The sequence below is a fragment of the Caretta caretta genome, chromosome 2, assembly GCF_965140235.1.
Source record: "Caretta caretta isolate rCarCar2 chromosome 2, rCarCar1.hap1, whole genome shotgun sequence".
In the NCBI taxonomy this organism is placed as follows: Eukaryota; Metazoa; Chordata; order Testudines; family Cheloniidae; genus Caretta; species Caretta caretta.
The window spans coordinates 80,986,857-81,009,384 of record NC_134207.1 but is presented as its reverse complement, the minus strand read 5'-3'; the positions used below and the strand labels follow the sequence as shown (position 1 = coordinate 81,009,384).

At 40.6% G+C, this 22,528-nt stretch overlaps 1 protein-coding gene across 7 annotated transcripts in view; it reads right to left on the bottom strand.

Moving 5' to 3' along the window:
• Positions 1-22,528, bottom strand: part of ZNF521 (zinc finger protein 521) — a 265,522-nt gene that overhangs the window by 117,669 nt on the left and 125,325 nt on the right. For all 7 annotated transcript variants that reach the window (XM_048840499.2, XM_075125268.1, XM_048840500.2 and 4 more), the window contains one exon: positions 6,563-6,647. In XM_048840499.2, the coding sequence (XP_048696456.1) occupies positions 6,563-6,647 (85 nt within the window). The remainder of the gene's footprint in view (positions 1-6,562; positions 6,648-22,528) is intronic.

Sequence of the window (22,528 nt, the reverse complement as noted above, 5' to 3'; positions counted from 1 at the left end):
TTAGATTTTTTTTCCCAAAGACATGTAAAAACCCCTCATACAAGAGAATGTCATTTTTACTGTATAGTATTTAAACTGAAATTCTGAAGTAATACTTGCAGTCACCAAAGTGCAATGAATATTAGTCACATACTGCTGCTTACCGTATATGTGAAAGAAAAAATGTTTTTCATGACCTTAGGCATTAGACAAACTACAGAATGTGTAAATGTCACTTACTATTACAATTAGCCTAAAATGTTATTGGTGTCTACAAAGCTGATTTATGCATTTCCTTTGTCTTGACATCAGCAATGTATTCCACATATAATATAATGCATGGTGCATGTGTCTGCATATGAGACAAATAACATTATTTTTAGATATAAATATACACACACAATATATATACATATAAAATACATATATATGTATGTGCATGTGTGTGTGTGTGTGTGTGTGTATATATATATATATATTTTTTTTTAAATCAATGATATATTCAAATAGCATGGATTTTCAATAAAAGATCTCTCCAGATCTCTCAGTGTTTATACATTGCTTGTCAATTCAAGGGACAGTTTTCAATTTTCATCTCAGATGAATTAATGCATTATATCCAAAAAAGCGCTTTAGGACTATTACTGTCTCAGCAGAGACTCTTAATCATTCTATGGGCCTGGTCTAATGCTCACTGAAGTCAATGGGAGTCTTTTCATTGACTTTGATATTGGTTTCAACTCTAGTTTTGTCATTATTTTCATGCTACGGGTTTTTTTGCTGATCCTTGCCCACAATACACCCTTCTCTCAAACACCTTTCTGTTAAAAACCACACACTTCAACCCACATACAAATTATACTAGATATGAAATTTAAGGCAAACAAGTCTATTTACTTATAAAATGACATACATATATCTATTAAAAACTGGAAATGTAAAAAACCACTGCATCCTAGTGATGCCACAGCCTGGCTCCTACCACAACTTTTCATGCAGACAGTGCTTATCACTACAGAGCCCTGGCTTGCTTTCTACAGTCAATGTAAGTTGCAGTGAACTACAAAGATTGTGGCTGTTTTCCCCCTTTTATCATTCTCTTTGTCAGCCTGATCAGCCTTCAATGGTAAATGTGCTGCTCTGTTGTGCACAGCCAGCGGCTCGCAATTTGCTCACTATGTTCCATGAGACAGTTGTTTGTGGCTGTTTGGAACACATTTACCTCTTTGGGGATTTATGCGCTAGTTGCAATGCCAACTTCCATAGTGATAGAGATTTCTTTCGAACTAAAATAGATAATTAGAGGCTGGTAATTATTGGTCAAGAATTATCAGAGTGAAAAAAATTAAGCTCTTCATAAATAGTTCTTGGCAAAGTCATCACTTTACATTATCTCATGCCTAACAGCACTTTATTCAGAGCACTTACAAATTTATACTACTGCTGTTGAGCCTCATAATTTTATATGGGGTCATTCCTTTACTGAGTTAAACACGTCTGATTCTGATTCTTGGTTCTGATCCACTTTGTGTGTGTCTGTGAAAAAATTATAGACATTATGGCTACACTTCAGTCTACATGCTAGTACGTCAAGTAATACAAATGTAAAAAAATAAGTAGAAGGAAAAATGTTTACCATATTTATTTAAAAGAACAGGTGGAGGAGTGCAATAAACAAAACAAAAACACTGTCAGAGCCGACAGTAAACTATGTGAGCTAAACAAAGAGATACCAGGAAACTTCTCATCTCTAGACATCAAGAGACAGTTTATTCTCGAGAAAAACTGCTAAAAAGCTTTGTATCTTATTCAGAGGAAAAAATAAAAGAAGAGAGGAATTACAGATATGTTTTCTTACACCGCACTGAGACAATATTAAAATATGTCTGGGTTTGGATTTTTCCCCCCCTAATAGTCACAAAGCTGTAAAACAGTTTTACTGACAAATATGTTTGCACTTAGCAGTTACCTCTAGAAACAAAAGTACCTTTGTCCATCTGGATCCAAATGTGCATGTAAATATATGGTCTATTTAAAAAAAAAAAAAGCTTTGTAAAACTTTTTGTCCACAAGATTCCTCTATAGCATTAATGCTAAACAGCATGTAGTTTAAGAAAACTTGGATGTTACTTGACATGGTCTAGAGGAATGAACAAGAATTGGGGGTCAGGAATCCCTGAGCTCTCTGCTACTGACTATCTATATGTAGCCTTAGGTCAGTAGTTTTCAGCCTTTTTTCATTTGCGAACCCCAAAAAATTTCGAATGGAGGTGAAGACCCCTTTGGAAATCTTAGACATAGTCTGCAGACTCCCAGGGGTCACGGACCACAGGTTGAAAAACACTGCCTTAGGTAAAGTATTTCACTTCTCTGTCTATAAAATGGGCATGATAAATACTTATCTGCATACCTTACCACGGGTATGCTGTAAGGATTAATTAAGCTTGTACAACATTTTGAAAATATAAAATATAAAGTGCTATGTAGCTGATAAATATAATTACTAACAAAAGCCATCTCTCTGAAATCCTTTCAGTATGAGACTTGCACATAAACAAATGTAAATTGTTTTGTTGTCAAAGATACTTAAGGTTACACCTCACTGGGTCATCTACAGATTTTATTTTCCATTAGGTGGCATAATCCATCTTGTTAGATTGATTGAAATGTATAATAAAATCTGTAAAAACACTATACACCCTCTTAACAGAGAACAGTAAGAGGCTTTTCAATAGCCTCTAATCCCTCTTCCCCTGCTAAATGACTATTTGATATTACATTTGATTAGACAAAAGACACAGACAGACAGACACTACCTAAAAATATCTACCCTCAGTGGAGATATTTTAGCCAACAAAGTAATGCCGCTTGCCTTATTTAAAAGACTAAGTTTCATACTCAGATTTTTTAAACCTGTATTTGCCTTAGTGACCTTCCATAATGAATCCACTCTCTCTGGATGTTAACATGAGTCCAATTTAAGGCCAATGGCCTTGGCCAATGGACAGAATAATTATAGGGATCCTATCAATCTGTTTAGGCCATAAAATTGCTGAGGACAAACATTTTTTTCTTTAATCAGTTAAACATGTATCTACATCAGTGGCTCTCAGTCATTTTCTGAAAGACTCTCCTCACAATGGTATGATGGATGAACTCCCGCACTCCGTGTCCCAACATTGTGTCCCAGCAGTTACTGCCATCTTCCTTTCTGTCTTAATGTCTTTACTATTCTTTTCTGCCTCTGTTATTTTTTAAATATTCTTATGTTTTTCTGTCTTTTCTTCCTTTCTAATTGCTACTGATTTCTGCTCTCTCATTTAGTAGTTCCTTCTCTGTTCCCTACTGCTTGGGATGGGGCCTTCACTGGTGGTTCCAGGGACATGATCATGTGTGCCCTTGCAGCTTAGCTGAAGGCCATGGAAGCACAGGAGAAAAATAATTATCATCCGCTCCTACAGCCATCTTCATTAGAGACTGCTGTGGGAGCAGGGACGGAAGGTTGATGGGCCTTCACCACCTACTGGTCTCAGGAGCACAATGCATAGATGGTGGGGAAGGACAGACATTGGGTTGTGCAACTTTCCCTACCACCACTCCCGTTCTTTTCCTTTGCCCTATCATTCCTCTGAAGTCATCTGGGAGCCTTCAGATTAGGAAAGGCTAATCCACATCTATCAATATAATACAAATATTGACTGGCTAGGAAGACAATGATGGTAAAATATTAGTCCAAATGGAAAATATATCTCCTGAGAAGGGGATATAATGTCTGAAGCTGAAGGTATGTGTTGCTCCCACAGTCCATCTGAGTATTATTAAACCCCTTGATTTTTATCTCCTCCCCCCTGCCTTCCTGGACCATTCGCTCGCTCTCTCTCTCTCTCGCTAAGGGGCCTCACTCCAACTGCAAGGGCAAATACACTGTATCCTGTTCTGCCAATCCTTGTTACAGGCAAACTAGGGCAGCAAGAAATGCTTTATCAGCCCGAGTGGGCTCTTCTACTGCTCACAGCTTCTGAATTTAGAAATGTGGGTATTGAGGTGCTTAGAACACTAGGGTTTTATGGCAGGCGAGTGGGCAGGAAGAAGCCTCCAGATGCTGATAGTTACTTACGTGTTTTATCTGTTTATTTTCACATATACATACTCAGAGACACACACACATCCATGTTTTATATATTATTATATCCATCTCCCACTCACAGTAAGGTCAATCTAAAAACTTAAACAGATTGATGGCACGCTTTTAACCTTTCTTTGTAGACAGGATATGGTCTTGGAGAAAGGCCTGTCATGCTAGTGAACAAGGAAATAAATTAAAGAGGGGAGCAGGAGGAAGGGAGAAGTAAAATTAGAAAGACAGCTAAGGAAAAATCTAATAAACGGTGAGAGGACTAACAGAATTGGAAAACAGAAACTTTTGTTTTCCTCTGCTTCGGTAGTGAGGTCATGTTCACAACTCTCAGCAATACTCTGTTGATTTTCCCCTCCACCTTCCCCAAATCTGTATTTATTAATTAGGGTTGCACCATTAAGAGCTAAACTCTTAAATCTGGCGGTACACATAAGAAACTTCCAGTGAACACAGATTTTCAAAAGCATGACCTGCAAATCTCCCAGCATGAGTTGTGAGCGCCTTTCCCCGCCCCTCCCACGCTGGGAAGATTTTATATTAAGCAAATGTAAATCTGTGTCACTATGGTTATGTCATGAAGCAATAGCATGCATGGTTGATACAACACCTACTAAGGAAAAGGACCTCCCTCCCATTCAACCTCATCCAACATTTCAGAATAAAATACAAATCTCATTAACTCAGTTTTAAGAAAACCTCAATTACCATCATATCTGATCAACACTAGTCTGGATCCATCTTGCTGTACCCACTAAACAAAATTACCCCCCCCCCACCCTCCTCCGAAATATTTAAGGAGCAGAGGGATGCCCTTACCAAGGAATCAGAGGCAGATGGGACGTCGGTGGCAAACAACCACACTGTTTGAGACTGTCTGACATGCCAGCATTATCCTTACCCACACAGTTTTTGACAATTTCTCATTGTCAAAATCTCAAGATCCACTAATTGCTGCAAAAGATCATTAAGAATACGCCATACACTGGGATCCAAAGAAAACAATGGAAAGGTGTGTTCTGTTGTGCATAATGTTCTATTTTTAAATTCTAAGTTACTGATCCAGATTTAACATTATGAAGGAGTTCATTATCTTTCCCCAAAGATTAAGAATGTCAAAAGTGAGACTTAATCCAACAAGCAAACCACTGAACTGCCTTTCAAGCCCAACTCATAATTTGTGTTTATTCATTTTTCTGCAAAGAACTTGAATGTTCATATTTAAAATGTAGTAGAACTTATTAATAGGCTATTTCTCTCACTACTTCATTAATTTTGTCAGGTCACTTATAGTCCAACCAAACTACTGAAATTCACAGAAGAAATTCACAAGCTTGCTTGTAATAAAATATTTTGTTATATCAGCCCAGACATATCTGAGTTATTGAATTAAAAAGAGAAACTTCTTACCAACTGGACATGTGATTACTGGCTGCTCTGCTGTACTGTACCTATTGCAATTTGCACTTTTTTACGTTACAAGAAAAACAATATGAAGTAAGTGTAAAATCAATGATTCCCTGCTTGCTATGTGAAATTTCTGAAAAGAGGCTAATAACAAAATAAGACAACTATGGCAATGTTATTTTATTAGCGGGCAAAAGATGTGCTTGATAAATTTAATTGATTGGTAGAATTCTTAGAGCTATTACTGAGTGGTTACCAAATTGAAAACCTTGTGGGCAACCCCATGGGAATAAGCAAGTAATGGGAAAATATGAATATTAAAGAAAATGCTCTTTTTGTTTTATTCCACCTCACAACTCTAACATAGGTTTGTAAATATCAAGCCATGCTTGGATCAGGAATCCAAATAGAAAATATTTTTTAAACGTCTGTATCTAAAAATGCAGACCCTATTATTGAGTACTACAATTCCTTATTTTTAAAAATAAAATATGGTGTTTAATTTTGTACAGAGAGAAACACTCCAAATTGTTTCCAGACTGTTTATACAGAACATATAATACTATTTTTATGGCCATTTGAATTATTTATGTTTCCTAAAGACAGAAACTTGCTAGTTTTGATTTTGGTACCAAGGTGCTTGAGCAGCACACTGTAGTGTCATTATCATAATAACTTCTGAAATTAAAACCTGTCTAAAACTCTACGGAAAGCTAACATCCAGTTCATTAACCATTCCTGTTAGTTTGTTTTCAATAATGCAAAAATGATTAGAAGTTTAATTTGTTAATCACCTGTGTTTTGACTGGAAGTAGATATATAATTCTCTGCAGAAGTCTAAACTAGCCCTTGCAGAAAATAAAACATGCTAATGCTTTATCAGGTCTAATAATATGAATAAAAAAATCAATCATGCCTAGGTAAATCATTGACGGTTGCACAATTAATTTCTCCTTAACTCTGTTTAATTTTGCAGGCAATGATGAACACGAGAAGGAGAAAGGGCTATCTATCCTCCACAAGATTTAGTGCTTCACTTACCAATCATGTGGTTTGCAACATGAACTTGGATATCCCATTCATTGTAGAAAACCATCTGACACTTGATGCACTGGTAGGTCTTCTTCTAAAGAGACAAGGGTAGAGAAAATGTGTTTAAATATGCAGCCTGAACCATTTCATTATAACTCCAAATGGTTAGTTCAAAGTGATAATTTAAAGCGCTCCAGAGGTGTTTTCATTAAGAATTAATTATTAATATTAAATAACACTTTGCCATCTGTAGCACCTTTTACTTGAATCTCTCGTAGCTCTTTACAAATGGCAGTTTTTAAGCTTTACAACTCCACTGCGTGGCAAGTACTGTGATAATGCCCGTGTTTACAGATTTGTAAGGTAAGGTGCAAAGAGGTCAAATGGGAGTCCCTCCTTTTATATTAATGGGCTTTTGGATCAGGCCCATAATGCAGTAATGGTGGTCCAGGAATAAAATCCATGTATCCTAATCCCATTCCTCCTCAAACCCAAGAATGCTTCCGTCAACCTACTTACCGCCTCTCAGGAAAGTGAATTAACCAAAGGGTATGTCTACACTATGGCTGGGAGCCTCACAGCCCAGGTGGACAGACTGGCGTTAGTGGGGCTTGAGACAGTGCTCAAAAAAATAGCAATGTGGATGTTGCAGCTTGGGCTGGATCTCTGGCTCTCAAGTCCCCGCTAGCATGAGTCTGTCTACACAGGCTGGGAGGCTCACTTCCAGCAGCAGTGTAGATATATCCTCACGTTTCTGTTTGTGCCTTTCCAACCAAAAGCCCTCCGGAAGCAATGGAAAGGGGATGAACAAATGCCTTCATTTCCCAATTAAATGAAACGCTACTTGAATGACCAAAGTCAGTCCTGAACCAGTCTGATATATTGTTCTCACAGGGATACCTTTACAAATCTTTTGTTTTTCAAAAATAAGCTGAGGCCATCGGTGACTATTTTAAGTTTCTTAATGACAGTAACAAAATGTGCCATGGTGGTTTTCAATGGAAACAACTACAGATCTCTTGGCTGTTTTTCACTTGAACCAACTTGAAAAATTTCATGCAATTTAACCAAGGTAAGGCCTTGCATGGAGAAATGAAATCACCATACACTTGAAGAACAAGTCTGGTTTTCATTCAATTTTACAAATAAAATCTGAAAGGTCTGCTGTTTAAGATGTTCCAATTATTTTTCCTATTTTATGACTGTATGTAGTGACAAGGAAATCGTCTGCCGAAATGCATTCTAAACAGATGCCATCCAAAATCTTACTATTATATGTAGGTAAGCATGAAAACACTCTACTACATCTAAATCTAGCAGAGACCTTTAAATAATGACAATCAGGATCAAAGATTTATTGTGTTGAGCTCTTCACAAGAGGCTTTTGATGCTGACATATAGAACAACATATATTGCGTAAACAACAATCACTCTTTTTTAAAAAAAACATTGTTTCCCTTTAGAACTAGTTAGAAAATATTTCTTACTCCCAGTTGGCCAACATTGTATATTGTTTATTAGCATACTCCTAGCATTATTCCTGATATGTGACTTTGTTGAAAAACCAAGACACATAAACTTAATGGCTGGTCTTTTCTCTTGTTAGCACAGTAAAACATAGTGTGTGTCAAGAATCGTCTACAAAAATTATGACTGATGAATATGATGACAGAACACACTTTCTTTCTTCTTTGAAGTCTAATGATAAAGAATAAAATCACTTGACAACAACAAAAAAATACCAGCACTTACTAGCCTCTTCAAAATGATTTGACATATTTGCAGATCCACATAGATGTTTTCTTTTATCACAAAGAAAAGAATGCTTTTGTCATTGTTGCTAGATCAAACATTGGTTCTTTTTTAGTCTCGAAGCAGCTTCTAAAATGTTACCATCAACTTTTATTAACACAGCATACACTTATCTAGAAGTGTCTAAACTTGTGTATCAATGAGCTTAGATTTTAAGAGATCAAAACCAGTCATTTTCACAATGTGCTGAACAAACATCACAAACTTATTTCCATACTTTTTATATTTCTAAACAATCATTTTTCACTGCAATCCTGTTCCCATTGTCGTCAATACGGCAAAACTGTCATGGACCTAAATGGATGTAGGAACAGGTTGTAACCGAAGAACGCATATGAGTCTCTTGGGTCCCTTCTAGACATTTGCAAGGTGGCATGGCAAAGTCTGGACAGACAGACAGACAGAAAAATTTTCATTCCTCTCTCCAAACAAAGGAAAAAGCCAACAGACATTTACTGATATTTAGTAATTTCTTATTAGATCTGGTTGGAAAAAATTAGCTGAAATTAGATTTTGGTTATACAAAGAAAAAAAAATGTTCAGAGCATTTCCCCCTCCATTTTCTGACTCTCTCTAGAATGAAGTAGATATAATAGGGAAAAGCAGAAAGAAATCACCATCATTTTGACCCTACAATGGCTTTTATGTATTATTGAGTAAATATTAATTTATTTATTAAAACAGACTTCTTCTAACATTTTTTTTAACTTTTGACATTTGAGGGGTAAGAGGGAGTTTTTCTTATTTGTTTGCCAACACTAACATGGTGTAGCTATCAAGAATACAACTTTTTCATTTCATCTCTTTTTATGACTGATTTTTAATGCAAGTTAATTCCTGCCTTTTCTGTTGCTTTTTTCACATTCTAGATTTTAAATAAATTTTTGTTAAGGTGTTCATTGGCCTTTCAAATATGAGCCATTTACGACGACAATTTTGTTTCTATTAATAAATATTCATTTCTCAGTTCTAACCTGAATTCGTTATTTAAAAATACAACTTTTTTTTTTAAATCTGTGAACTTTCAGGGTAGGATTTTTAAAAGAGCTATGGTAAAACTCCCATTGACTTTTAGGAAGATGAAGGGTTAGGTCAATATTGAGTGGTTTTGAACATCCCATCCTAAAAAGTCAACTAGTTGGTGATAGAGTTGTTCAGTTTTACATGTAAGCCTCATGAAAAGCATACTAAACCACAATGCTCCAACACAAATTTAATTCAGACAAAGCTATGGAACACTAGAGTTGTGAGTTAAAATCTTGTTACCAAAATAAAGAAGAAATGTAAGGAATTCTTTTTAGGCTTCAGAAATGCAACGAGTCAATGACAAATATCGGGCTGTACTAAAGTAGTGCTGGGCACAGGTAAAGGGTGGGGAGCAAAAGTTGCTTTGTACCACATTTCCACACCCCGACCTTGATGGGGCCAGTTCAGTATCTGGACCAACTACAGCAACCTTAAGGTTGCTCTAAACTGTGCCAGGTTGCAATTCATTCCACAACTGGGGACAACGATACATGTTGCATCAGGGTAGGATGCAGGATAAGAACATAAGAACGGCCATACTGAGTCAGACCAAAGGTCCACCTAGCCCAGTATCCTGTCTTCCGACAGTGGCCACTGCCAGATGCCCCAGAGGGAATGAACAGAACAGGTAATCACCAAGTGATTAATCCCCTGTTGCCCATTCCCAACTTCTGGCAAACAGGCTAGGGACACCATCCCTGTCCATTCTGGCTAATAGCCATTGATGGATCTATCCTCCATGAACTTATCTAGTTGTTTTTTGAACCCTGTTATAAACAAGGGTTTAGATAGTTTAGGTTCAGTTCATGAACCTCCTCATTCTAATTTTTACCATGGTTCTGGCTTCACCTTCCTACTGAACCGGCACAACTGGCTCTCAAAAGCTCTTTACAGCCCTTCAATAAAATACCCTCCTGTCAAAGACCCCAGTCCAGGGCCTAGCAGATTTGGCAGCATCTCCACATGCTGAATTTGAGTCTGATGCACAAGTAATTTTAGGTACATGGAAAATGCTTGCTCATGTCAATTCCACGTTAGGTGGCTCCCAAGTGGTACCTGAGGAGGTGGGATTGGAGTTCATGAACATGTGAATTGCAACACGGCTCTGCCAAACTTGGCATCATGCTGGTCTGTTAGGTGATGGCATAGTGGGAGGAGACCTGGGCCAGAAACGCTGCTGATGAAGCCTGAGCTCTTGTTGAATGTGCTGTCAAGATGGCAGGAGGTAGAGAACCCGCTTGCTTATAGCACATATGAATGCAGGCAGTGATCCAGGATGAAATTCTCTGTGCTGAAACCTTTCATCCTGTCTGCTACTGCCACAAAGAGTGGCATGGATTTAGGGAACTGTTTGGTTTCTCTCAATTTAGAAGACCAGTGTGCATCTAAAATCCAGCACATGAAGATGCCGCTCCTCGTATTCTTGAGCGGTTTGGGGAAGAAAAATGGCAGGAAAATAGCCTGATTACTATGAAATTATGAGACCAGCGTTGGGAGGAACGCTGGGTGGGGGAACAATTGAACTTGTTCTTAAAAAGAACACCATATACAGCAGTTCTCATGTGTGGGCCCTGATTTCTGAGACCTTTCTAGCTGAGGTAATCTCTACCAGGAAGCTGACCTTCCAGGAGAGATACCACAGAGGGCGTGATGCCAACAGCTCAAAAGGAGGGCCCATGAGTCTCGACAGGACCACGGAGGGATAGGTTCACAAATTTAATGGTAAAGCCTCTCTAGATCCTTGAGGAAGAGAATGGACATTTCATGTGAGAAGACTGACCCATCACACGGTGGAAGGCTGATTTTGCTGCTAAATGCACTTTGATGAAATGGCTAGGCCCTGTTGTTTCAGATGGAGTAGGTTTTCCAGCATGGACTGGAGAGGTGACCGAGTTGGTGAGAGGCCTTGTTGAGAAGACCACACTGAGAAACGCTTCCATGTGGCTAGATAAGTCCTCTAGTAGATGGGTTTGAACAGGCCAGCTCCACCAGATTCAACCATGCAGCTTCCACATGGGCAAGTGGACAGCCTTGAGGTTCAGGTGGAGCAAACGACCGTGATCTAGTGAGATCAGGTCTGGGAGGGGCATGAGCAGCAGTGTGGGTGCTACTGATAGATCCAATAGCGTGCTGAACTGGTGTTGGCGTGGCCATTCAGGGGCTATAAGAATAACCTTTGTTTTGTCTCACTTGACTTTCAGAAGGACCTTGTATACCAGAAGAATGGGGGGAAATGCATAGAACAGGAGCTTTGTCCATGGGAGTAGGAAGGCATCTGAAAGGGAGCCCAGGTTATGACCATGCAGCAAGCAAAACTGCTGACATTTCCTGTTCTGCTTGGTTGTGAACAGGCCTACCTGCGGAAACCCCCACCTCTGGGGGATGAATTTTGTTACTTGTGGTAAGAAGAGAAAGACCTGCTGAGGTGATCTGCCAGAGTGTTCCGGGCTCCTGGAATGTGGGAAGCTTTGAGGTGGATTGAATGTTTCATGCAGAAGTCCCACAGGCGAATGGCCTCTTTATTCAGGGTAGATGAGCACATTCCTTCGTCTGAGGAGGATAAGACCTACACTGGCAGGGGGCCTTCCTCCTCTACTTCTACATCAATCACATCATGCAGGCCTAAGTCCTGAGTGTTGGTACCGGGCGCCGTACCGAGTCCTGGTCAGGGGGCAGACGGTGTGGCGGAGGTGTCCTTCTCTTGGACACCTAGCCGTTTGTACTCGGTGAAGGTGGTCCTCGTACAGCGGGAAAACCCCACAGATTCCAAAATGGCCATTCAACCTACATGTGCCACTGTCCTCTGGGACAGGTGCCTGAGGGGCACCTGCACCAGGATCTGGTGGGATGCAGGATGGATACTGGTAACAGCCCCTTGTTTGGGTGCAGGACTCTGCCTCTGTTTCCAAGCATGAGTCAGCTTGGGGAGACCATGGAGGGTGGTATCCCTCACTTCCATCAGCTTGTGCCGAGGGTCAGGGAAACGGTGCCAGATTGAGGAAGTCTTCGCCGGCATCATGAGGGTCAGTTTCCCTCTGGTCAGTACCAGAAATACTCCATATTTCTATGTGTCCACGAATTTTACTTTCGTTTTTTAAAAAACAGCTAACAAATACTTTGCTTGAAGATTTACAGTGTTATTCACATCCTTCTGTGCAGTGTTCTAAGTTGTATGACTATCTGGGGTACATAGCTCTTTTTTTTTTCCTTCTGTTGCCTTGCCTCATTCCTCTACATTAAGATGAACTGCATGTGCTTACTTATTTGCCAATGCTCCACCTCCTTGTCAAGTCATTCAGAATTTTAACACCTGCCTTTTTTGTACTGACATTCCCTCAGTTTTGTATTATCAGTACATTTCATCACCTTACTACTTGTTCTTTCTTCCATGCTATCGATATGCTGCATAAATTCAACAAAATCAGCCCAAATAATGATCCTTAAGGCATTCCATTATTCACATTCCTCCAACCTAAACTGCTTTAATTCACAAGTCTCCTATGTTTTCTGTATCCAAGTTAGGTTTTTTTAAAATCAAATAAAGTAGCTCTCCCTATGCCATACTTACTCACCCCACAGATTAGTCTTTTGTGCTGTACAGTTTGAAAAGCTTTTCTAAAATCCAGGTAAATTATGTTCATAGCTTCCTCTGTCAGTGCTTGTGGTTACTTCATCAAAATAGTCCATCAAAATGTTTAGATATGATCCCTCTTTTGTGAATCTGTGCCTTCTATCCTTCATTAAATCCAAAGTTTCTAGGTGTTCCTCTATTATGTATTTGATTAGGCTTTCTAGCATCTTCCCTCGCTGTTTAAATCAAGCTTACAAACCTGTAATTTCCTGCATAATCCTTACATCCCCTGTTAAATGTCTGTTAATGGTAGTGTTTCTCTAGTCCATTGATACCTCTTCTGTTTCCAAAAAGAGACTACAAATATATCTGTTTAATGTTTCCTTTTATCTTTGGCCACTTCCATTCACAGTGTCTTCTTTCTTTGGGGAAGGTGTGTCTATTTATGACATCTGTTCCCTATCTTCACATTGGGAGCACTAAAAGATAGAATCCAGTTTACCAATATCTGTTTCTTTGATCTTCCATACCAGTTTTAGCCCCACTAGTATCTCCTTCCACTGAATATTTGTCCCCTATATACAGCATCCAAAAAGTACCTTACAACTTCTAATGCAACCTTGCTTTTATCCTCCATCATTTGTGTAGGAGTATGCAGCCTTCCTTAGTTTAACCTATATACTGTTTTAGTTCTCTCCTGAATGAAATATTCTTTACTTCATAAACCTATATGCTTCCCTCTTACCTACAACGACTTTTTCCATGTACTCGTTCATCCAACACTGGCCTGCAGTCTTTACTGTCAAGTGACTAGACCAACCTGCTCAGTCCTGTTCAATTGACTTTTAGTCCTCTTCCTCCAATAAAGGGTGAAGTTCTCCCATCGGCATAGCTAGAGTCTTCACTATGCACTACAGAGGCGCTGCTGCAATGCTGTAAGTGTAGACAAGCCTTCAGGCTCATGGGATTCAGGCTGGAAGGCTATAAAACTGCCATGTAGATGTTTGGGCTCGGGCTGGAGCCCAAGCTCTGTGACCCAAACATCTGGCCCAAGCCCAAAAGTCTACACTGAAACGTTATAGCCAAGCAGCTCGAAACTTGCAGTTCAAGTCAGCTGACACAGATCAGCCATGGGTATTTTAGTGTAGTGCAGACATACCCACAGACAACAAATCATATGAGCTAAGTCTGCACACAACGTAATACCATTTGTAAGTACCAAATCCTGCAACGACATCATCTGACTTTTCATTGTATTGTTTTTATTGTTACCAGTGTGCTCGGAGCTGCACAAGACACATAAAGAAACCTGGTCCCTGCTCTGAAAGAGCTTATTTATCCACTTACTTCATTCTTCATCACAGATCAGATTATTTTTGACAAGTGCCATAACTGAGGATTTATTTTCTGTCTTCCTGAATGCTTAAGCTCTCAGAGAACTAAGCATATGTTAGACAGCTTCACTGAATAGTTAGCCATTTATCTTGCTCATAGGGGCACTGTCAACATGCATTTTTTATACTGACTAATTTCTAAATATTCCAGTTGCTAATAAAGTACCCTTTAATTAACATATTCTGCTTGTTTTAAAAAACTGATTAATTATTTTATAAGAATTTTTTCAATTTTCCTTTTGATGTTTATTGGGGTCTTAACTATACAGAGAAAAGAGTGAAAATTACTATAGATAAATAGCTATCAAATCCACAAAGTAAACAAGATGAAAAATAATATTTTCCTAACTTCTTTCTTTATAGCTACTTGTAGCTACATGACATATTCATCATCATCATGTTCCCGTTACGCCTCTGGCGTTTAGGGCAGTGACGAAGCTCCTCCACTCCTATCTGTTTCTGGCAAGTCTTTCAACGGTTCCCCAGCTGTGCCCCAGGTTTTTCAGCTGAGCTTCCACAGCTCTTCGGCATATTGTTTTTGGGCGGCCTCGTTTTCGTCTGCCTTCAGGTGTCCATCTTATTGCTACTCTGGTGATGGAATCAGTTTCCATCCGAAGCACATGACTGATCCATCTCCAGCACCTCCTGGCAATGATGGTGCTCAGATCCTCTTGGCTGCACTGTGTAAATAGATCTTGGTTTGAGATTGTTCTGGGCCAAAAGATATAGAGGATTTTTCTGAGACAGGCTGTATGGAACGAAGACAGTTTAGACATGTCATACTTTCTCATTCCCCAGCATTCTGCACTATAAAGTAGTGTTGAAAGTACGCAGCTCTGATAAATTGTGAGTTTGGTTTTGGTGCTGTATTTTGATGACTTCCAGACTATATTTAAGCTCCTGAAGGTGTTCTTGGCTTTACTGATTTTGTTCCGGATGTCCTGCCTGGTTCCACCATCCTGGCTGATGGTACTGCCCAAGTATTGAATGTTTCTACATTGGTGAGAACATAATCCTCTATCCATATTGGGGATGGTAAGGCAATATTAAAGGTCATGATATCTGTCTTATTGCAGTTGATTTTCAGTTTAATTTGCTGGCTGAACGTATTGAGTCGAGTTGTTTTTTCTTGTATATGGTGTTGGGTATGCGATAGGAGAGCGACATCATCTGCGAAGTCCAGGTCTTCAAAGGATGAGAAGAGTGTCCATTTAATGCCACTTGGCATGACTTCTGTTGTACGCCGCATTATCCAGTTGATGGCAATGTTGAAGAGGATTGCAGGCATGACACTCCCCTGATGTACTCCTGTTTTAACTTAAAAACTGAGCTCATTGTGATCAACATCGCATGTAAAGCTGAAATAGAAGCTTTTGATGATGTTGATTATACAGAAAGGAATTCCATATGCCCACAGAATGCGCCATAGGCTCGTCCTGTGAATGCTATCAAAAGCCTTCTCAAAGTCTATGAAATGTATGTGGCGTTGTCATTGCCATTCTAAACACTGTTCTCTTATGTTTCGTAGAGTGAAGATCTGGCCTGTGCATCCACACCTTTTCCGAAAACCAGCTTGCTCTTTTCGGAAAACACTATCAACTGCCTCTTATATACGCTGGACTATGATCTTACACAATACTTTGCTTGGCACAGATAAAAGTGCCAAATGGCAGAGATAAGAACCAGTTTGACCATATCATGATCAATGGCAAATGATGATGCTCACTGACAGATGTGAAAGTGAGAAGGGGTGCAGATGTTGGCAGAGACCACCAGCTTGTGACAGCTTCCATCAAGCTAAACTTGAGAAGTGTGGGTCCACCAAACAAGGGACATAGACGTTATGATATTGGCAAGCTAAAGTCCCCTGAAATACAGAAAGCTTTCATTCTGCAGCTAAAGAACAGGCTTCAAGCACTTGCAGACCTTGATGAAGAGAAGGAGATCAACAAGAAGTGGGACAAAGTAACAGCAATTTATAAACAGAGCAGTGAAGCCTGTCTAGGCTACAGAAAGAACAGAAGAAAGGAGTGAATTACACCCAGTACATGGAATGCCATAGAAACCAGATGAGCCCTGAAGAAAAAAGTTTTAGGCACAAAATCCCAGAAAGCTAAAGGACAAATACCACGAGCAGTATACCAAGCCACACTGGGAGGTCAAACACCTTGTGAGACCGGACAAACGGCATTATATTGATAATCTGGCAAAACAAGCAGAGGATGCAGCTGCTCATGGTGAACAAGGAACTGTCTAAAAAATGACACGGCTTATCAGTGGTAAACGGCAGACATCAACAAACACTCTCATCAGGAACAAACAAGGACACCTACTAACAACTGAAAAAGAACAAGAAATGTGCTGGACCAGGCATTTCAAAGAATTGCTGAACAGGCAGCCACCTAAAGAGGAAGCAAACATCCAGAAGGCAGAAGAAGATCTTGATATCAACACAGACACCCCAATTAAGGAAGAAATCATTCAAGCCATCAAATCCTTAAAAAATGGGAAAGCTCCTGGCAAGGATAACTTGAATGCAGAATTGTTTAAGGTAAATCCTAAATTAGCAGCATCTATCCTGGCCCCGCTATTTACATCAGTCTGAGAAATGGAAAAAGTGCCAGATAAGTAGACCAATGGGGTTATAGTGAAGATACCAAACAAAGGAACTCTCAGTGATTTTAATAATTGGTGTGGTATCACACTTTTATCTGTGACAAGTAAAGTATATAACATATTGCATATAACATTTTCACACAAGTGTGACGGTGTCCCTTGAACAAGGCCTACCTTTGCTATTATGCCTAAAGAATCTTTGCTACCATTTCTGTGCTGTCTTTTGTCCTTTGCACTCTAGATTCTTGAACTCTTTGTATAATCATCTCTCTTAATGTCTCAGCTGCAAACCTGTTCTTCTCCTGTTGTCTACTGAAGCTAGATGGCTCGCAAGGTCATGTGACTTCATGCAGACAGTACCACATCTTGCAACATTTTAAAATCACAGCATCTTCCTTCAAGGTCCCTAATCCCTCAGATCTTCAGACCTTTGAACACTCAATATTAAAGTGTAGCTCTTGTCAGAAGAGTGACTCTAAAAATGACATCACGGGATTCTATATTTATTCTCTCTCAATCACTTCATTTCAGATTTGTATAGTTAACAGGTACAAATATGATTTCCCTAACTTCCAGCATGGCAAAATCAATCTGGGATCTGAAAAACAAATATGCTCTGTCTGCCTCACTATGCTGGGGTGGCTGGGGGTGGAGGGGCAGGGGAAAGAGTTGGGGTAAGCATCATATGGGACCCTGATTAATAAAACTAATAAATCCTGAGCCCTGTTTAACAACCAGAAGTCTGCCTACTATTAACATCTTCTTCCAGATCCCTGCCTTTCTGCCTTCTTACACTGGTCCTGATCTTGAAGGGTGTTGCCACTCAGGGAGTTTCCTGAGTCAGTGGGAGTTGCTGACAAGTCAATAATGCTTGGAATCGCTCAAGACTAGGCCAGCTGACGTCTGTAATAAAGATTTTGCAATCAGAATTCAGTTGATAAATTTGTTGATGATGCATGTGGCAATAAAGTACGATCTATATGGTAGATCTGAGATATGCAGGAAACCGATATATATAGCAAAAAGGTTCCATTTTTTCAGTCACTTTTTTGTTTGTGTTTGTTTCTTTTAAACTACAAGGCACTTTGAGGCAGCCATTCAATAAAGCCACTGCTCTCTCCACCCAGAATCAGCAGTTGTAGCCCAATAAAACAAACAGTTCACAAGTATTCACAGGAGAATAGTCTTTTGCCACTACTTTCTATCACAAATTTTGTAACAGCCCTCAGGACTAAGACACAAAAGCAAAATTTAGGGCTCTTTCAAATGTTATACACCAGTATAACATTAAAATGTTATAAACGTTATACACCTGTGTCAAGGTTCCTTCCTCACTCTGAACTCTAGGGTACAGATGTGGGGACCTGCATGAAAGACCCCCTAAGCTTATTCTTACCAGCTTAGGTTAAAAACTTCCTCAAGGTACAAACTTTGCCTTGTCCTTGAACCCTATGCTGCCACCACCAAGCATGTTAAATAAAGAACAGGGAAAGAGCCCTCTTGGAGACGTCTTCCCCCAAAACTATCCCCCCAAGCCCTACACCCCCTTTCCTGGGAAAGGCTTGATAAAAATCCTCACCGATTTGTACAGATGAACACAGACCCAAACCCTTGGATCTTAAGAACAATGAAAAAACAATCAAGTTCTTAAAAGAAGACTTTTAATTAAAGAAAAGGTAAAAGAATTACCTCTGTAAAATCAGGATGGTAAATACCTAACAGGGTAGTCAGATTCAAAACACAGAGAACCCCTCTAGGCAAAATCTTAAGTTACAAAAACACACAAAACCAGGAATATACAGCTGAGCTATTTTACCAGCCATTAAACAAAAGAAATCTAACGCATTTCTAGCTAGATTACTTGTAACTTTTTACAGGAGTTCTGAGCTGCATTCCTGATCTGTTCCCAGCAAAAGCATCACACAGACAGACAGACCCTTTGTCCCCGTCCCCCCACCTCAGCTTTGAAAGTATCTTTTCTCCCCATTGGTCATTTTGGTCAGGTGCCAGCAAGGTTATCTTAGCTTCTTAACCCTTTACAGGTGAAAGGGTTTTGCCTTTGGCCAGGAGGGATTTTAGAGCACTGTTGACAGAAAAGTGGTTATCCTTCCCTTTATATTTATGACAACCTGTATAACCTGGTGTATAACAGGGAGGCAGTGACCATGAGATGGTTGAGTTCAGTATCCTGACACAAGGAAGAAAGGAGAGCAGCAGAATATGGACCCTGGACTTCAGAAAAGCAGACTGACTGCCTCGGGGATCTGATGGGCAGGATCCCCTGGGATAATAACACGAAGGGGAAAGGAGTCCAGGAGAGCTGGCTGTATTTTAAAGAATCCTTATTGAAGTTGCCGGAACAAACCATCCCGATGTGTAGAAAGAAGAGTAAATATGGCAGGCGACCAGCTTGGCTTAACAGTGAAATCCTTGCTGATCTTAAACACAAAAAAGAAGCTTACAAGAAGTGGAAGATTGGACAAATGGCCAGGGAGGAGTATAAAATTATTGCTCAGGCATGCAGGAGTGCAATCAGGAAGGCCAAATCACACTTGGAGATGCAGCTAGCAAGAGATGTTAAGAGTAACAAGAAGGGTTTCTTCAGGTATGTTAGCAACAAGAAGAAAGACAAGGAAAGTGTGGGCCCCTTACTGAATGAAGGAGGCAACCTAGTGACAGAGGATGTGGAAAAAGCTAATGTACTCAATGCTTTTTTTGCCTCTGTCTTCATGAACAAGGTCAGCTCCCAGACTGCTGCACTGGGCAGCACAGCATGGGGAGGAGGTGACCAGCCCTCTGTGGAGAAAGAAGTGGTTTGGGACTATTTAGAAAAGCTGGACAAGCACAAGTCCATGGGACCGGATGCACTACATCCGAGGGTGCTAAAAGAGTTGCCAGATGTGATTGCAGAACCATTTGCATCATTGGATTCACCAAGGGCAAGTCATGCCTGACTACCCTAATTGCCTTCTATGACAAGATAACTAGCTCTGTGGATAAGGGGAAAGCAGTGAATATGTTATTCCTTGACTTTAGCAAAGCTTTTGATATGGTCTCCCACAGTATTCTTTCCAGCAAGTTAAAGAAGTATGGGCTGGATGAATGGACAAGAAGGTAGATAGAAAGCTGGCTAGATCATCGGGCTCAACGGGTAGTGATAAGTGGCTCCATGCCTAGTTGGCAGCCGGTATCAAGCGGAGTGCCCCAAGGGCTGGTCCTGGGGCCGGTTTTCTTCAATATCTTCATTAATGATCTGGAGGATGGCGTGGACTGCACCCTCAGCAAGTTTGCAGATGACACTAAACTGGGAGGAGTGGTAGATACACTGGAGGGTAGGGATAGGATACAGAGGGACCTAGACAAATTAGAGGATTGGGCCAAAAGAAATCTGGAGTACTGTGTCCAGTTTTGGGCCCCACACTACAAGAAGGATGTGGAAAAATTGGAAAGAGTCCAGTGGAGGGCAACAAAAATGATTAGGGGGCTGGAACACATGACTCACGAGGAGAGGCTGAGAGAACTGGGATTGTTTAGTCTGCAGAAGAGAAGAATTGGGGGGGGGGGATTTGATAGCTGCTTTCAACTACCTGAGAGGGGGTTCCAAAGAGGATGGATCTAGACTGTTCTCAGTGGTAGCAGATGACAGAACGAGGAATAATGGACTCAAGTTGCAGTGGGGGAGGTTTATGTCGGATGTTAGGAAAAACTTTTTCAGTTGGAGGGTGGTGAAGCACCGGAATGGGTTAACTAGGGAGGTGGTGGAATCTCCTTCCTTAGAGGTTTTCAAGGTCAGGCTTGACAAAGCCCTGGCTGGGATGATTTAGTTGGGGTTTGGTCCTGCTTTGAGCAGGGGGTTGGACTCGATGACCTCTTGAGGTCCCTTCCAACCCTGATATTCTATGATTCTGTGATTCTATGATTCTACATTTATTTGTTTATTTCAAAACCAATAACAGTTTCCTCTGACCCTATGCAAACAGTTACCTTTGGAAAAAAATAACACTGACACTCCTTTATAACATTCTTCTGAAAGTGGCCCTATAACCTCTCCTGGCCTTACCGATACGTTTTAATCTGGATTTTTATCGATTCCAGCAGATTCTGGACTTTATCCTACAAAGGTAACAAAGTCTTACTGAATAGAACTTACACTAAAAAAAAATGCAATACTAATATAAGAATCTGAAACATGAACAGTAGGAATGCACCCCTGAGATCCCAAGCATGCAATTAGAACTGCACTGGTGAAGATCAGTGGGATTCCGTATGGATAACAAGACACACTCATGCTGATCTGTTTGCAGGATTCACATCTATGTTTAACTAACATAGCTATGCCGGCAAAATACTTAATGTAGATGCAGTCGTACCAGCAAAAAATCCTTTTGCCAGGATAACTTATTTCAGAAGAGTGTCCACCCAGGGAATTAAACCAATAGGAATATAATTATATTGGTATTGTTATGCCAGTAAATTTTCCCTGTAAACATGTCCTTAGGCTTACTCTACACTAGAAAATCATTGCCAGCATAACTATACCTGTATAGCTGTACTGGCAAACCCTCCTAGTACAGACACAGTTTATACTGGCAAAAGATACTTTGGCCAGAAGAGCTTAAAGCAGTTCCCAGGGCTGTCCCAGGGGCCAGGACAAATCAGCCTCCCTGCTAGTCTTCTTGCTGTCCACCCAGTATGCCCACCCACCCCTCGCTTCCTCACCTCCCCCACTTGCCCACTTCTCTCCTCGATGCTGTCCACCTGCCCACCTGCCGCTTGCTCCTCACCCATCTGCCCGCTGCTCACCTCCCCGCTAGTCTCCCTGCTGTCCATCCTACGCGTTCCCCCACCCTGTATGCCCAACCGTGCTTTCCTCCTCACCCCCCTCCTGCCTACCAGTCACTCACCTCCCTGCTAGTATCTCACTGTCTGTCCGGTGCCCCCCCCACTCACCGCTTTCCTCCTCACTGTTCGCCTGCCTGCTTCCTCACCCCGCTCCCGCCTATCACTCACCTCCCCATTCGCCTCCTCACACTTGTCACCCGCCTACCTCCCACCTCACGTGAATATCAGGACAAATGGCGTCTCGATCGTACATCAGTCAGGATGCAGGACAAAGGGCTAAATGTTGGGACAGCCCCAATTTTATTGAAAAGTGGGGGCCCCCAAAGCACAGGGCTTAGGGGGGTCACCCTGATTAGCCCTACCCAAGGGACGGCTCTGGCAGTTCCCTCAATTAACTATGCTCCAACAGCAAAAGGACACCTTTTGCCAGTTTACCTGTACCTATGCTACAGCTTTAGCCAATTAAGAAATGTAAAAAAAAATCACCTCCCCTACCCAACATTGTTATATCAACAAAAGTTTCCAGTGTAGATCTGAGGCCTGCTCTACACTACAAAGTTAGGATGACATAAGTCACCTTGTGTCGACCTATTTGTGCATGTGTCTACACTCATATTCGTCTCCTGCAGATGTAAGTGCCCCATTTATGACAACATAGTAAAATTTCCTTCCCGAATGGCGGAGAGCCATGGTCAGCTTACTGAGGTCAACACA